Source organism: Perca fluviatilis, chromosome 18 (assembly GCF_010015445.1).
Source record: "Perca fluviatilis chromosome 18, GENO_Pfluv_1.0, whole genome shotgun sequence".
In the NCBI taxonomy this organism is placed as follows: Eukaryota; Metazoa; Chordata; class Actinopteri; order Perciformes; family Percidae; genus Perca; species Perca fluviatilis.
Window position 1 is genome coordinate 31490895 of NC_053129.1, and position 15778 is coordinate 31506672.

At 40.9% G+C, this 15778-nt stretch overlaps 2 protein-coding genes and 4 non-coding genes across 8 annotated transcripts; 5 read left to right on the forward strand and 1 right to left on the reverse strand.

The window, feature by feature from the left end:
* Positions 1-566: 566 nt before the first annotated feature.
* On the reverse strand, positions 567-5350 carry rnaseh1 (ribonuclease H1). Of its 3 annotated transcripts, none has more exons than XM_039781931.1 (9): positions 5224-5350; positions 4802-4904; positions 3959-4083; positions 3269-3448; positions 2931-3030; positions 2744-2798; positions 2549-2633; positions 2285-2409; positions 567-845 (listed from the first exon to the last, which is right to left on the reverse strand). In XM_039781931.1, exons 2-9 carry the CDS (start codon positions 4864-4866, stop codon positions 762-764), a joined length of 819 nt encoding a protein of 272 aa, XP_039637865.1. In that variant the 5' UTR covers positions 4867-4904; positions 5224-5350; the 3' UTR covers positions 567-761. The 3 variants fall into 3 exon arrangements, with proteins under 3 accessions (XP_039637865.1, XP_039637864.1, XP_039637863.1); XM_039781930.1 differs by having other exon boundaries at positions 4802-4909; positions 5224-5334; XM_039781929.1 differs by having other exon boundaries at positions 4802-5340.
* A 56-nt stretch (positions 5351-5406) lies between these two features.
* On the forward strand, positions 5407-13964 carry rps7 (ribosomal protein S7). Its single transcript, XM_039781932.1, has 7 exons — positions 5407-5480; positions 6028-6113; positions 6840-6911; positions 7555-7698; positions 8817-8881; positions 11906-12056; positions 13854-13964. Exons 2-7 carry the CDS (start codon positions 6039-6041, stop codon positions 13929-13931), a joined length of 585 nt encoding a protein of 194 aa, XP_039637866.1. The 5' UTR covers positions 5407-5480; positions 6028-6038; the 3' UTR covers positions 13932-13964.
* Positions 7061-7280, forward strand: LOC120547349. Its single transcript, XR_005637052.1, has one exon. It is a non-coding gene; the product is annotated as a small nucleolar RNA SNORA73 family (small nucleolar RNA).
* LOC120547350 lies at positions 8215-8434 on the forward strand. The gene has a single exon (XR_005637053.1). It is a non-coding gene; the product is annotated as a small nucleolar RNA SNORA73 family (small nucleolar RNA).
* LOC120547351 lies at positions 9941-10160 on the forward strand. The gene has a single exon (XR_005637054.1). It is a non-coding gene; the product is annotated as a small nucleolar RNA SNORA73 family (small nucleolar RNA).
* LOC120547352 lies at positions 13115-13334 on the forward strand. The gene has a single exon (XR_005637055.1). It is a non-coding gene; the product is annotated as a small nucleolar RNA SNORA73 family (small nucleolar RNA).
* Positions 13965-15778: the final 1814 nt, after the last annotated feature.

The following is a 15778-nucleotide window of genomic DNA, read 5'->3' on the forward strand; positions in this document are numbered from 1 at the left end:
ATGCATCAAATGTGTCAAAGAGTATTCAAAACAGACCCTAAAAATAAACCCTAAATCTTCTTTGTCTGGGCTTAAACTGGGAGCTAGAGCTCCTCCTGCTGGACACTTTGTTTCACAACAAGACCGAATCATTTCTGCATTTTTAATCAGACTTGTGTTCTTCTCGGGCCTCTGGCTCGCCCAGTAAGCGCGTGCGCCCCATGTAGGCTGAGTCCTGCAACGGCCCAGGTTGGAGTCCGACCTGCTGCCCTTTGCTGTGGGTCATCCCCCATCACTCTCCCCCTTTCATGTCTATCCAGTGTCACTTCATAATAAAAGGGAAACAAAAACATAACCTAAAACTTGTGTTCTTCTCTTTTTGAGCTTTCTAGTCTCCTTTTCTACCTCCTTATCCTTCCTCCTCGCTCCCTCCCTGCTCCTTCTCACCCTTATGATGCTTTTCTCATCTGTTTTGCCTCTCTTTCAACCCTACTCTCCTTTACTTTCTTCCTCGTCTTCATCTTCTTTCCTCAATAGAAAAAAAAACAAATAATCATCAGAGGGGTGCCTCACAAAATACAAACACAGCCGGTTGAAGCAGAAACTTTATTCAGAGATAAAACACATAATTAAAATTAACATTTAAACAGAAAAAAACCTCAGACTTCCCTCTTCTAGTTTCAGTTCCGCCACTAACAACCCTGTGTATCAAAGCGGAGAACACGTGACCAGTCCTGCAGCAGATCTCTTGAACTGTAATCGTCTCTGTCTGCATGCTGCTGCTACAAAGCCTTCACTGCTCCTTCCCTCGACAGTCTGTCGGCCTCCTCGTTGCCTCTGTAGCCGGCGTGACCTGGAATATGCATCTGGAGGACGATGAGGAAAGAGAGGAGACAATCATTTCCTGACCGGTAAAGTCATTTGGTTGTTATAAACTCCAGTTTCTCTCCCCCCCCCCATCTCTGTCTCTATCCTGGGGAGCGTGTCAGACTCAAGGCCCGCAGGACGAACCCGTTATGCACCAAACCAAGAAGATGGGAAACTTGAATTTGACAGATTTGCCGACTTTGAGACTCGTTGTTGTGAGTCGGCTGTGTGGTAGCCTGCTTTTTAAAATGTAAATCATTGTTTTTGCTAAATTCTATGATGGCGTAGGAACGTTTGAAGGGCTTCATGTCGACAGAAGTGGAAAAAAATAAATAAATAAAACTCTGAAAAGAGCGAAAACATTTTTTTGAAACTTTGTGGCTTGGAGAAAGCCACAAAAAAAGTTGTAAAAAAGCAACAAAAATGTTGAAATAACAAAAAAGCTACACAAATGTCGACAAATGTCAAAAAAAAGCGACATGCAGTAATACAGTCAGAGATATTTTACTTATTCAATAAAATAAAAACATGTCAATAAACTCTACACGTTTTTGATGAGATTCTTATTTTCCAGTTTGGCCCTTTGTGAAACTGAGTTTGACCCCTCCTGTCCCAGAGGGTCAGCCACCAATCAGATGTTGAGTTTGCTGGTGCCCTTTGACCTTTGGTCACGGCTACGGCTTCATGGTTAATCAGAATTTTGACTTATAAAAAAATGGCGTGGAGGTCATCATTCAAGTCATAATTACAACTCTGAATTCTGAAAGCACTGCTATATCTGACTTGGCACTTAATATTGCTTAATGCTTAGAACTAGCCTCCTCCGCTCAATTTTCATTTCCCTTCAGTACTCCGTCTGTCTTTGCGGTATATTCTTTTCTTTTCTTCGGACAAATCTTTACCGGTCCAATCAGCGAACAGAGGGAGTGGCTGAGAACGATGATGTTGAGGTCGTGCGCTAGTTTGAGTTGTAGTTCCGTAATGGCGGTGGAGAAAGATGCGAAGCCATTCGGTCCGTTGTGGCAACGCTGCGAATATCCAGAAGTTAAAGCCCGAGCAAGAACAATCTTTGCTGAGTTGTGTTGGGGGGCCATGATGTCGTGGCCCTCCTTACTTTTTCAGGAAGAAAGGCAAGAATAGGTCAGAAACTTCAGAAAAGGGGTGACAAACAAAAAGAGCGACAAAAACTTCAAAAAAAAAAAAGACAGTAGAAGTAACTACAGCCTTGGAACGGAAAAACATTTTGCAAAAAAATGTCACGTACCCACTGCAGTCCTCCAAAGTACCCCTAGGGGTACACCTACCCCCAATTTGAGAAACAGTGGTCTATATTATTGATTTTAAGAAAGTAACAACTAGACTGAGTCCGGAACTAAAAGCAAGAAAGCAAGGGACTGTGTTCAGGGGGAAGGGGCTCGTCTGTACGGCCGATATTTACCCAGACCACCTCCACCTCTGCGTTCAGTTGGTCCAGCTTCACAAAGTCGTCTTTGTTTGTGATCTTGCCTCCAGATTTCAGCCGCCAGCCGTTCAGCTTCCAGTTCTTCACCCAGCTGGTCACACCTGCAGCAAAAACACACACCACACGCTGCACACCCAACTCTCCAACGTCTACTATTATGTGTGGAATTAGGAGTCCTGGACAGAGTCAAACCCGGCAGGTTTCATGTTCAGAAAGCACGGTTTTCTTAGTCTGGCTCACCGTTGATTGTGAACTTGCTGTCGGTGTAGAGAACCAACTTCTTTATGTCGTTCTCTTTGGCTAGTTCCAGCGCTCTGCAGGCTGCCTGGTTCACACAAACAAACATTATTTAAAGAGACATTTAAAAAACACACTGTTGTATCCTTGTGGGTGTAGGACAACTAAAAAGGTTTCCAAAAGAATTCAGGTACATGCCTGTATTTCTGCACGCTGGTTGGTTTGTCTTCCGTGCAGCCGCTCTGCGACATTTCTGCAGGAAAGCAGCAATAAAAAGGTGACAAATGAATGTATTAATTTCTTCATTTTTGTTATTTTATACAGTTTAGAAGCTAAAATGCAGTCAAATGTGACTTGTAGTGTGTGTGTGTGTGTGTTTTCTTACAGTGGGTGGTTGTGACCCCAGTACACTCCGATTCCCGCTCGGGCGCCTTTTTGACCATTGTTTGAGCAGCAACCGTCCGTGTAAACGACCACAGCATCACCTGGACAGAGGGAGAACAGCGCTGAGTGACACTGAAGTGAGTTTTAGTGAATCTCCCCCATTTCAACTTTTAATAGTATGTGTTGACTAGAAACTAAAAGAATCAGTTTACAGATCATCTACCTACGATTTCAATCAAAAAATACCTATATATTTTAATACAAGTTTGACGAGAACGGAGTAAAAAACTCTGTAACATTCACATTTTTCTTATTTGCGCAGACGTTTGAGCATCTTACCCATGTACGTGAATCCGTCTGTGCTTTCTGAAGACGAGCTTTCTGACTGTTTGACTCGTTTGGGAGGGGACGCCACGTCCTCGTCCGAGTGAGGTCTCTTCTTACCGAGAGGGATGTACTCCAGAGGCTCCGGGCCTCTTTTAGGAAGCAGAGAGACGGCCGACTCCACACACTGAGCCGCTGAAAGCCAAAAACCACAAATTGTCATTCTTGGCAACTTAAAAGAAATGATTTGCAAAGTGCCGTTTAAGTGATTGTATGAATGTATTTAGCCCTAATCCAGAAAACACATACACTGTAACAAGGTCCTGCATGGCTCTCTCTCAGAAGTTGGACATTTCAGACACAGATCTGCTCATAAAATTTGTTTTTTAGGAGAAGAATGTTTAAAGTACAGACATGCCAGATAGTAGAAAATCTTAGCGTCCTATAAACTGGGTGGGAAAGAATAACGTCAAGCAGGTGTAAATTGACATAAGTAACAAACAAAACAAAAAAAACATGAATGCAGGACCGTGATAGTCAATATACAGTCCAGGATCAGAGCTTAAGGGGGACTGTTGATGGATGAACTTGCTTCTGGGATCAAAACTAAATGTTTTAGTGTTGATGGGGCGTTCTCAGATCAGACCCTGATCAAGAATTGTGCAGAAAAGAAGAAAATTGTCATATTTGTCTGGACCAGTTTACCTTTATTCGCTTCTGGTACTGCAGAAGGTTCGACTCCTCTGAAGAACGCCCAGGCATCTTTCTCTGATGCAAACTTCTTGAAAGAGGCGGCTGGAAATTTGTCCACCTGGCTCTTACATTCATCCCTAAACCACAGTAAAAAAAGGAAACAAATAAAGGAGGAAACTAATGATCAACAATTCCAGAAAATTATGCAAATTTCACAAATCTTCCCAAACCTTATACAGTATATTCTCTACTTGAAAGTTTATCTGTCAGATGCTGAGCTGAGCATCAATTAGTACAGATATTGTGATGTGATCCCAGTGCAGTTACACAGCTCTTTGTTTTCTAATACTTATCTTCCAATTAAAGTGCAAACAACATCTAATCAGATTTCGTGGACCTAACCTCAAATAATAATTTAGCAATTTTACATCTCCTTGTTTTTCAGCAGCACATCAGGACACATTAGCACCCTTAAAAAAATAATTAGGGTCTTTTGATGAATGTGGCCTATAGCTTAAAATAGACGTGGTTAATGCTGCCCAGCACCGCCCACCACTGGGTGTGTGTTTCGATCAGGTTTTGATGGAGAAAATTAAATATCAGTAACATATCGCGTATTGCTTGTGAGCCGAATTGAAGAGTGCATTGCTGTGGTTACAAAAAACGTTAAAAAGTATCTTTTAGCTGGTGTGTTAGTTTAGCCGAGCATCAACGAGGCATTAAACCCCTGGATATATGAATGGGATTTGGCGTGCGCCTACTCTCACTCAAGAAAACGCACTTTGATGGACCAATGACTTTGGTTTTCTTTTAGACAAACATCATGTTCCGACAGTAAGATGTAAACAGTCTCACCATGAACTGTACACCCCTGGTTTGAAGCCTTTCTTGACAGCGTAGAAGAACTTGCCCTTCGCCATGTCGTCGGCGGCGCTGCAGACGGTTCTGCGTAACGTTACTGCTCTGAAAAGACCAGTCAGTCTTAACATCACTGTCTACCAAGACACTGCCGTGAAACGGAAGTGGCTAGCATCGTGACGTTGACTCAAAACACAATAAAATATAATCAAATCCGACTGGTCAATGTGTGTTTCGCTATATAACGGTAAAAAATGTGGGTCAAATTCAGCAGCACGTAGCTAACGTTAATGTAAAAGGATGCCAATAGCTAGCTAGTCACGTTATTAGCTAGATTACTTGCTCTGAATCACACAAAAAAACACACACAAACGCAAAAAAAAAAGTACTCCTAATAATCAATATGACAACAGTATAACCTCTGCTGTAGTCTTCAGAGTCCTGAGTTAAATGTCTGAAAATTCTGAAAAGTGCAGCAACAAAGAAAAGACCAAGAAAGTAGAAAGTAATGTTGACAACGTTTGACAGGCACCAGGTCTCAGCATACTCTCGCGATGTTTTTATCATGCCGAGCGTGGACTTCGACAACTCTCGCGATTTCATGATGGGACGCCCTCATTGGATTAATACAACTCTCGCGATGTTCCGGCCTCTTCCTTGGCCGTCGTTGACAGAGGTTAGTCGTGCCACTTTTCACAGGACTACCTTTTCTATACTAAAATGTGCTTTAATGTTGTTTAATTCTCGTGTATACCTACCGTATACATCGTAAGGCTATGATACGTTAGATAATGTGGTTTGTGGCGGCGGATGGCTGTTTTATATGACAAAATGAAGCGTAGTAGAGAAGCTCCTATGATTAGTGTTCTCGTATCAGGGAGTAACGGTAGTTAGCAGGCCGTGCATGTGTTCAGATAGCAGCTAACTTATACCAGAGAAGGAATGAGACTAATATATAGAACTCGTGTGTGTGGTGTGGATGTGTGTTTTGTCTTGGGTTAATACGTTTTGCCCCAAAGTGTTCCATATATTGGTTATCCTTACGACTTAGCAAACTGCTCCCGGTTAGCATTTAGCCGTTTAGCCTAGCCAATGTACATGCTGGCTTGATAGAGCTCCTCCAGGATACATGTCAGGTCAAGTGTTAAGATAGAAATGCAATGCAATATGTATATGTAACACCACATGTCTTTTTTTAATTTATTTTTTTATCTTTCTTTCAGACACAAAGGCCATGTTCAGTACCAGCGCCAAAATAGTGAAGCCTAATGGCGAAAAGCCAGACGAGTTTGAGTCTGGGATCTCCCAGGTAAGAAGACATTGTTTCAGATCATTTAATCATCTGTTTACTCGGTTGTAGTTCGTCAAGCTGCATATGTTAGTGAAGAGTGAGACCACTCGTCTCCCATGGAAGAAGACAAGGTTTCAGATCATTTTAAGCACGTTTACTTAAATGCAGTTTATATCACGCTGCATGTGAGTTAGTGGAGAGTGTGACTGCTCATGCTAAACGGCCGTGGTACATTGAGAATCCAGAGGTTCTCCTAAATAAATCCTTTTCAAAGTCAGAACCACGTTAATTTGTATTATCGGGCATGGTAGAGTCAGCCTGGAATACAAAATGCCATATAACTGGTATTCAGCTTACCGTACAATCTCTAAAATCAAGTATGCAATTTAAAATGTGATAATCAAAAGTGGTATAGAAACATACTTTTTAGTCCAACTTAAATGTTCAAAGGGTCAGTAGATGTGGATTGCTGGAGACAAACTGTAAAATGTACACAAATGTACCTTCTGGATAGAAAAATATACAAATATATACAACAATATCAGATAAAATCCTCTGTATGTCAGTGTTTTAAGAAGGAATCAAGTTTTGCTGTCACGTGTAAGCTGAAAAATGAGCTGAAATGTAAACGGCTTTGGACAGAATCTGTCTTAATTAGTAGATAAGTTGCCGTGCATGTACGTGTGTCAGGGAGTGTTTCATAAATAAACCTATTCCATGCTGATTTGACTCTTCTCCCTGCAGGCTCTGCTCGAGCTGGAGATGAACTCCGACCTGAAGGCTCAGCTGAGAGAGCTGAACATCACTGCAGCAAAGGTAGGAGGACATTTCCGCTCATCCTCTCTACGTTGTATTTCTTTTTGAAGATCATAAAGAGCTAAGAATCGTAACCACTGCAGTGCTGTTTTATGCTGCTAGTCCCACTTTATTAAACGTGGGTGTCTCTTGAATTAATGTTTTTTTATCCGACATGGACATCCAGCGAGGTTGCTCTCCTGGCTCTGTCCTGGTGGCGTATGGGAGCGTAGCTTTCCAGCCGAGACGTACAGTCCCGTTCCACGATGTCGGAGAGAAAGCTCTGTCCCCGGCTGCTGGTCGGTGAGGACGGGCGCCCTGCATATTCCTACATCCTCCCAGAGTCCCTTGGGGCCGTTACTGGGGGGCTAAACCATGCAGGGCACATTATTTGACACCAAGACTTGCATGATAATTACATTTGTGTGCGTGGTAACGTTTCTTTGCAGTGATCTTAGCTAAATGGTCTTCCAGAGTAGCTTAAAAGTCCTGAAATCTATAAATTTAGAATTAGTTTTTTTTCTTACAGAGAAGTCAAACTGAAGCAGATGAACATTCACTGACATTTGCTTGATGTTTATAAAGGAGGGATACCTCCAGCTTGTTTTTCATTCTGTCAATGTTAAGTCATTTTTTTTTTTTGATCTGATTTTTATTTTTTTAGGAAATCGAAGTTGGTGGCAGCAGGAAAGCCATCATCATCTTTGTTCCCGTTCCTCAGCTGAAGTCCTTCCAGAAGATTCAGGTGCGTCTGGTGAGGGAGCTGGAGAAGAAGTTCAGCGGAAAGCACGTGGTCTTCATTGCACAGGTGAGGATGATGATGATGATGTCTGCAGGGGACATTGCTCTTTTTATAACAGGAGTGAGCGCTGTGTCCATACTGGAGCTCTTTCTCTAGGGTTTACTACAGCTTCACTACATATTTGTATAGTAAAACAAGTTATTTACATGTGTTGCACCAACTCATTTCAGAAAACCTGAACCATCTCTCGGTTTGTGATTGATGCTGTGGAGGGGGGGGGGGTCATGCTGTCTTGTGCACGTTTCCTTAGAGTATTGAGAAATTTGTCCTACCTCTCATGCTTAAAAAGTGTCCAGAAATATCTCAAATGCTTTGGCATTAAAACTTTCAGATTCTGAAGTCGACATTTTAGATATTCATGGATTCTAACTAAATGCAAATTTGAGTTTTTTTTTATTTTTTATTTGACTCGCAATGAAAAAACGGCAAGAAAAAGCTACCTGGCATAAATGAAAAGAGACCTGCTACAAGGATGCATCATAATGATGTGAAACGAGTCTTTTATGTCTTGACTGTTTTTATCCGACATGGACATCCAGCGAGGTTGCTCTCCTGGCTCTGTCCTGGTGGCGTATGGGAGCGTAGCTTTCCAGCCGAGACGTACAGTCCCGTTCCACGATGTCGGAGAGAAAGCTCTGTCCCCGGCTGCTGGTCGGTGAGGACGGGCGCCCTGCATATTCCTACATCCTCCCAGAGTCCCTTGGGGCCGTTACTGGGGGGCTAAACCATGCAGGGCACATTATTTTGACATCAGGGTTTGACTGATATGGGCATTTTATAGACAGATTATTGTTAAAGTTGACAATAGTTTATCATTTGGCCATGTTTTATAAAAGAATATCACTTTCCTGTGTGTCTCCAAAATTCTATCCATGGTGATGACGCTGACGTTTTCTATTGAAATGTTTTTAATGCAGAAAGAAGCAAGTTTTCGACATTGAGGCTGTCGAGTAAAACTAGGAGGAACATGAATATCAGCAGGTTATATCCAGTATTGACCCAGAATATCAGTCTCACCCTGAATCATTTTTGTTCATGAATTATTGGACTGTAAAAACAGTTTTTTTTAAGTGTTTGTGAATCCTGATTGGAAATTAATGAGACTGTTGCTTTTTATTTTTCAGAGGAGAATTCTTCCCAAACCCACCAGGAAAAGCCGCACAAAGAATAAGCAGAAGCGTCCCAGGAGGTGAGGAGAAAAAGGTTCTTTTCTTGTTGTTGGAGCATCGCAGTGATCACCTGTCTGTCTGGGATTTCTGTCAGGATAATGTTGTAGATTTTCATTTATATTGTCTTTTTTTTTCTGGTCTTTACTATGTTTCAGGAACCCCTCCTGAGTGAAATGAACACGAGGGCTGTGTAATAAGATATTGTATATCACATTTTTAGGCTATCGTAGCTTTTGTGACTTCATCAATAAATTGATGATTGACAAACTTAATTTAAGAAGTTTTTATACCAAAACATTCACTGGTTCCATCTTCTCAAATGTGATTTATTTTGCTGGGTTAATTCGCCCTCTGTGATGTTTGGACTGCTGCGGCTAAAAAAGCTAATTTCCCTAAAAAATATAGATGGAAGATTTGTGGTTTTGGTCTATACAAAATTAATATTTAGTCAAATAGTGGATTTTGTCAATATCACTCAGGCCTACCTGTTAAACACTGTGGCAGCTCATAGACCTTTTTCACAGCAGACATGTTGACATGTCATAGTAGGAAAAGCACAGGTGTATTAAAAACTATTACTGATGGCTGCATTCCACTTAGGAGAGGTCCTGGTATTAAACCATTACTGATGGCTGCATTCCACTTAGGAGAGGTCCTGGTATTAAACCATTACTGATGGCTGCATTCCACTTAGGAGAGGTCCTGGTATTAAACCATTAATGATGGCTGCATTCCACTTAGGAGAGGTCCTGGTATTGTGCATGCTGACTCACTGAAATAGCTTACTTGGACACTTGATGGAACTGAGCCATCGTTAAGGTTATCAATTCCAGCTGTGCTTTTCCTACTATGACAAGTCAACATGTCTGCTGTGAAAAAAAAGGTCCATTTCCAATGTTTTCAGACAAATATTAAAATCAAATTCTTGCCATTAATACGGGAGTTGCTGTGAACGTCTAATGAAGTTTAAACCAGTTTTCTGCATCTTAAAACTGCTGTGCTTTCTCAGTTCTAGTGCTGAAACTGATCGTCAATAGACCCGATTACCCAGATAGTCATGATCATGTAAAGCGTAACATCCGACATGGACATCCAGCGAGGTTGCTCTCCTGGCTCTGTCCTGGTGGCGTATGGGAGCGTAGCTTTCCAGCCGAGACGTACAGTCCCGTTCCACGATGTCGGAGAGAAAGCTCTGTCCCCGGCTGCTGGTCGGTGAGGACGGGCGCCCTGCATATTCCTACATCCTCCCAGAGTCCCTTGGGGCCGTTACTGGGGGGCTAAACCATGCAGGGCACATTATGTTGACTCAAACTATCTGAGAGCTGATGCTAACTGATGGATAACTGTTGATATGTTGTGTTTTTGTCACTCCATGTTCTGAGTTAATGCTGATAATAAGTCCTAAAGAAAATCTACGTTGTCATTTGTGAGAGAACTTTTGCTTCTTTCAGCTTCTTAAATGAACATAGTGAACATGTGCGTCATCTTTATCATTAGATATTAAATACCATCTGTGTGCTTTCTGCTGACACAATTCATGTCAAATTACTACATCTCTGAAAGTGTGACTGATTAATTTTGTTGTGATTAGGGCTGCCACTATTGAATGCACATGTTTATGTAGATTTACTAGTATAATGAAATGGAAAGCGCGTTAATGGTCTATATCCACAACGTTCCACTTTCGTTGACGCCAGATAATTGCCTGGATTTCCCCCATTTAGGACGGATATGCTTTGGGCTTCCTTTGAGTCGGGTTAACAACTTTTAAACGTACACACGTTCCACCAAAACCAGTTCCTTCCGAGCCTATTCTGCAGCTGCACCGCTGCTTTTCTCCGGTGCTTAGCAACGCCCAAGACTATTCTGATTGGTTTAAAGAAATGCCAATAAACGCTAGCACGGTTTTCCTCCCATCCCCCGAATGCTGCGTGTACTAGCCGGACCCTCCTCCAGCGTGCTTTGGAGGAGGGTCAGGCAAAGTGAGACTACCGGTAGTTGTAAATTACATTTATTTCAACGGTTTGGTTTTAATTCTACTTCCTTGTGACCATTTTTCATGTCAAATTACTACATCTCTGCAAGTGTGACTGATTTTGTTGTGATTAGGGCTGCCACTATATTATTATTATTGACTAATCGGCCAATTATTTTCTAATTAATCGTGGGGGAAATTGCAGAGAAGTGCCATCACTATTTCCTGAAGTCTAAGGTGATGTCTCCAAATGACTTTTTGTCTTTTTGGTCCAACCAACAGTCCAAATCTCAAACGGGGTTTCTGCTGCGTCTTAAGAAGTGTAAAATAAAATAAAAATCTAAATTTTAGGCCTTTTTAAACGTCTTAAATACTAGTCAGGTATTGTGTTCTAGGTCTTGCAACATTTTAAAACCGGTCTTAATTTCCCGTCATTGAAATTCTCTCGCGCTGCTTTAGAAAGTTTCTTTTTTTATTTTGTAGTTCTTTCTTTTTTTATTTTGTAGTTCTTTCTTTCGTTAAGCCAAATATAATTCGCTGTATTACGACTACAAATGAGACCAACATGCAACTTATTGCAGCCAATCAGCTTTCTTGTTATTGGCGCGAGGCTCTTTCAGATTGTACCACAGATATAAAACAAGATTATATTCTTCAGCTTTGGGGAAGTGTGAGTTCAGCGATACTTGGCTTGAAAAACTGAGCTCAAGGCTTTGAGCTTAAAGTTTTTGTGTGCAACAAAGCACTTAACCTTGACTGCATTTGCTTTGTATGTTTTTATTTTATTTTTGTAATGTGATAAAGGTCTTCAATTTGATTTGTGTTTAGAGTCTTACATTTGACTTGGTGAAACCTTGTCAAGATATTTAATTACCGTTACATTAAATGTATATTTATATTTTAGAGGATGTAAGGAGTTAATATTTGGCTTTCTTGACTTAATAAATGACTCCTTCAGAATATCACTTATTGATGGATTGTTTCTAAGCACAGAGCCCTTTTTAGTTTTTAGTTCGTGCTGCGTTAATGTTGGGTATTAAATGTGATTTCTCTTGTGTTCCTCCCTCAGCCGTACTCTAACCGCGGTCCACGACGCCATCTTGGAGGACCTGGTGTTCCCCAGCGAGATCGTTGGTAAGAGGATCAGAGTTAAGATGGACTGCAGCCGGCTCATCAAGGTCCACCTGGACAAGGCGCAGCAGAACAACGTGGAACACAAAGTGAGTGGGTTTAAAAACCGCTGCGGAGGTCTTGTGTTCAAGTAACTCCATCAGGGCTGCAGCGATCAGTTCATCTGATCGCTTTCTCAATTCTATCGATGTTTGGTCTGTAAAACATCAGGAAGTGGTGAGAGATGCCTAATGTGGCGTTTTCCCCGACCAGTCAGTCCCTCCAGAAAAACGTTATTATGCAATTGCATAATTCAACGCATAATCAGCCAAAGTCTGCATATTTATCAGGGCTGTCCTCGACTAAAGAAATTGTTAGTCGACTAACACTTATACGATTTTGTCGACTAATCGATTAGTTGATTTAATTGACAGAGCTGTGCGCTTAGAGAGGTGGTTAAGACTAGAAAAGCACAACATAAATGTAGTTAATTAACCATCTGTTAAACTGAGTTTCTCCACAATTAATCCTGCAAAAGCACCACTTTAAATCTTGTGTTTACCATAAATGTGTTCATGAGTTTCTTGGAAATGAGTAATTAAGCATGAATAAGCATAAAAAATGACTTATCAACTAAAGAAATCTTAGTCGACTAAGACCAAAACGACCGGTTAGTCGACTAATGGGTCACATTTTTTCTCTTTTTCATCAAACTGCAGTTTGTCCAAGTTACCGCAATTTCATCGCATAAAATTGCATAAATATCATAGCATATTCCATTGCATTTTTTAAGAAAACATGGCGCATAATCAAGGATTTTTGCCCTGCAACAATCACAAAAAAAACTCAATTTTCTGGAAGGACTGACCAATGTAACAAATACCAAAAATATTTGCTGCAATGTAAGACAAAGGAGTCTATATTGTTGCGTGGTTTTTTGTTTTTTTTTAAAACAACTAGAAGATATTTCAGATTGATTTATGGATTTAAAGGCTGATCGTATCAGCTCTGTAGGTGATCAGTGTTTGGTAGTGACGTGCATTAATAGTGTCAATTAAACATGGATGTATTAATCACGAGTGATGAAATCTTGAACGCTAGACCTTGTTTTTGAAAGCTGTCACCGTCCAATCAGAAGCACACAGTTCTTTTATTTTTATTTTTTTATCCGACATGGACATCCAGCGAGGTTGCTCTCCTGGCTCTGTCCTGGTGGCGTATGGGAGCGTAGCTTTCCAGCCGAGACGTACAGTCCCGTTCCACGATGTCGGAGAGAAAGCTCTGTCCCCGGCTGCTGGTCGGTGAGGACGGGCGCCCTGCATATTCCTACATCCTCCCAGAGTCCCTTGGGGCCGTTACTGGGGGGCTAAACCATGCAGGGCACATTATGTTGACTCAAACTATCTGAGAGCTGATGCTAACTGATGGATAACTGTTGATATGTTGTGTTTTTGTCACTCCATGTACTGAGTTAATGCTGATAATAAGTCCTAAAGAAAATCTACGTTGTCATTTGTGAGAGAACTTTTGCTTCTTTCAGCTTCTTAAATGAACATAGTGAACATGTGCGTCATCTTTTATCATTAGATATTAAATACCATCTGTGTGCTTTCTGCTGACACCAAAGCAAAAACGTGAATCTGGGCCGTGGTCATTTGACATTTTATTGTGCACATCAGGAATCCTCAGTAGAATAATCTCTATTTCAAATCTTAAACTTTATCTTTACTTCTGGAACACTTCGACCATGACGCAGCAAAAAGGACTGTCTTATAATTGGTTTCTTCAATCATGAAATAGAGAAATTATTCACTATCCTGTTTGATCAGTCAAGTCATTTTTAACCCATTAATTGTGACTTAAACCGATGATATTGACGCGATTGTCCCTCTGTTGTTGTCTTTCAGGTAGAGACTTTCACTGGTGTCTACAAGAAACTCACAGGCAAAGACGTCGTGTTTGAATTCCCTGAATTCCAGCTGTAAATGCAGATGACAAAATAAATTTGTTTACTGTCACTGTTGTTGGAGGTTGTTTGTTTATTTTAATCTTTTTGCAGGAAGCCTAGAAAGCTAGATGGTGTTTTAAGCCCCCAACGTCGACTTCAAGGCAGCGCTGCGACTGTCTACTTCAAGGCACCTAACCCTGGAGCCCCTAACCATTGCCTAATCCTAGCGCCTTCCAGGCAGCGCTGCCTGGAAGACGGCGTTGAGGGCTTGAAATTAATCTTAACAGTTGGCGTGATCAACTTCTTGACCAAAGTAAGATTTGGCTTTCCTCCGGTGCCACCCTTGGGCCAAGCTTGAGCCCTTTTCCCACCACAGACAGTTGATTATGCTGTGCAATGATCATTTCAGCATCAGGGTTAATTTTCGTTCAAACTTATTTTTAAACTTTGACATTTAAAAGATTTATTTTCTTTGCAAAAGTAGAAATATTGAGCTGTAATGTGGGACAGTAAGAGTGACCCAAATGTTGATGGGGATGTGGTGAGAAGTGACAATCTTAGAGATCGTTAGAGCCATGTAAAGGTTTACTGCAGGTATTTTTAATACACAACTTGACTGAAGGCTCATTCACACCTTCAATATCGTGTGTGTGTGTGTGTGTGTGTGTGAGGAAATGTCCGTACGTGGGAGGAAAGAATTATTTCACTGTTATATAAAAAAATAAGTTTCTGAATGTAATGTTTAAGTCCTTAATCCTTCATCTGGTGAAACAGGTTTTTACATCAAGATCCCAAAAACTAAAGCTTTAAAATAAAAGTCGTACACTAAAAGTACAATATTTCCCTCTGAATTGTAGCGGAGTAGAAATATAAAGTAGGAAATGGTAAAAGTACCTTTTTTAAAAAAAATAAATTAATAAATAAAGATTGGAAGGAGCCTTTGCTTTTTTCAAAGAATAGAGCAGGAGACCTGCCCTCACCAGCTTTTCATGATGCTGCATTCAAATGCTGTCAGACAAAAGGCTTTTCTTTGTCCCTCATGTTTTGTTTTTGCAAAATTTCTTCAAATTTGGCATGAACATCCACTTGCACTCAAGGATGAGCTGATTAGATTTTGGAGGTTGAAGATCAGTTGCACTGTAGTCTACATCCACGACGTTCCACTTCCGGGATTGCTCCGTTGCTGTTGACTATCTGTCCAATCGGAGTTTTCCGTTGCACGACTACAACAACTTTTGAACCCTCCGCAGCACTGTGGAGGACGGTCTAGCTTTAAATAAGCCAAACTACAAAGTGCAACATGTTGGAAATGCAGTTTCCTAGATCCACTTTTAGGCCAAAACTTTTGAACTTTTGTATTTTCTAGGCTATGTGGACTTTTTACACTATCTTCCAGTTGATGTTTTTCTTCTCCTCAGCACAGTTGAAGGCCTGAAGTGCTCTTCCCATGGGAAACGCCTGCAGACCCTCAAACAAGCCAACACCCAGCACACATGACAAGATGAGAAGAGCTGATTAGAGGCTGGAGGAGGCATTTTCAATGTGATAATCTGCCATGTGAAGGCTTTGTTCCACACAGAGGTCGAGACGAGGCCGGGCTACATAAACACTTCATGCACATCAATTATCGTTATCTTTGCATGCACTAAAACATTTTAAGTCCTAACGACATGAAAAAAAGCCTATGCTAATTTGCTCTGTCTTGCAAAAATTATACGTCTTCATATTTATATACAACATATAAATACATCCAACATTCTGCTTTTAGGAAACTGCAACTTCTCGCATCATATAACAATTAAGGGCCTCATTTATTTATTTTTAAATGATGCTGTCTATATTTTACTTGCTTTTATGTAAAAAAAAAAACACACACCACATGAT

Bases quoted from the DNA above. Each gene is read 5' to 3' on its own strand.
- rnaseh1 (XM_039781929.1), bottom strand. From the start codon at position 4,935: ATGTTAAGACTGACTGGTCTTTTCAGAGCAGTAACGTTACGCAGAACC. The intron at 4,084-4,801 runs GTGAGACTGTTT...ACTGTGGTTTAG, and splicing joins CCAGGGGTGTACAGTTCATG to GGATGAATGTAAGAGCCAGG. The intron at 3,031-3,268 runs GTAAGATGCTCA...CCCTCTGTCCAG, and splicing joins AGACGGATTCACGTACATGG to GTGATGCTGTGGTCGTTTAC.
- rps7 (XM_039781932.1), top strand. From the start codon at position 6,039: ATGTTCAGTACCAGCGCCAAAATAGTGAAGCCTAATGGCGAAAAGCCA. The intron at 6,114-6,839 runs GTAAGAAGACAT...TTCTCCCTGCAG, and splicing joins TTGAGTCTGGGATCTCCCAG to GCTCTGCTCGAGCTGGAGAT. The intron at 8,882-11,905 runs GTGAGGAGAAAA...TTCCTCCCTCAG, and splicing joins AAGCAGAAGCGTCCCAGGAG to CCGTACTCTAACCGCGGTCC.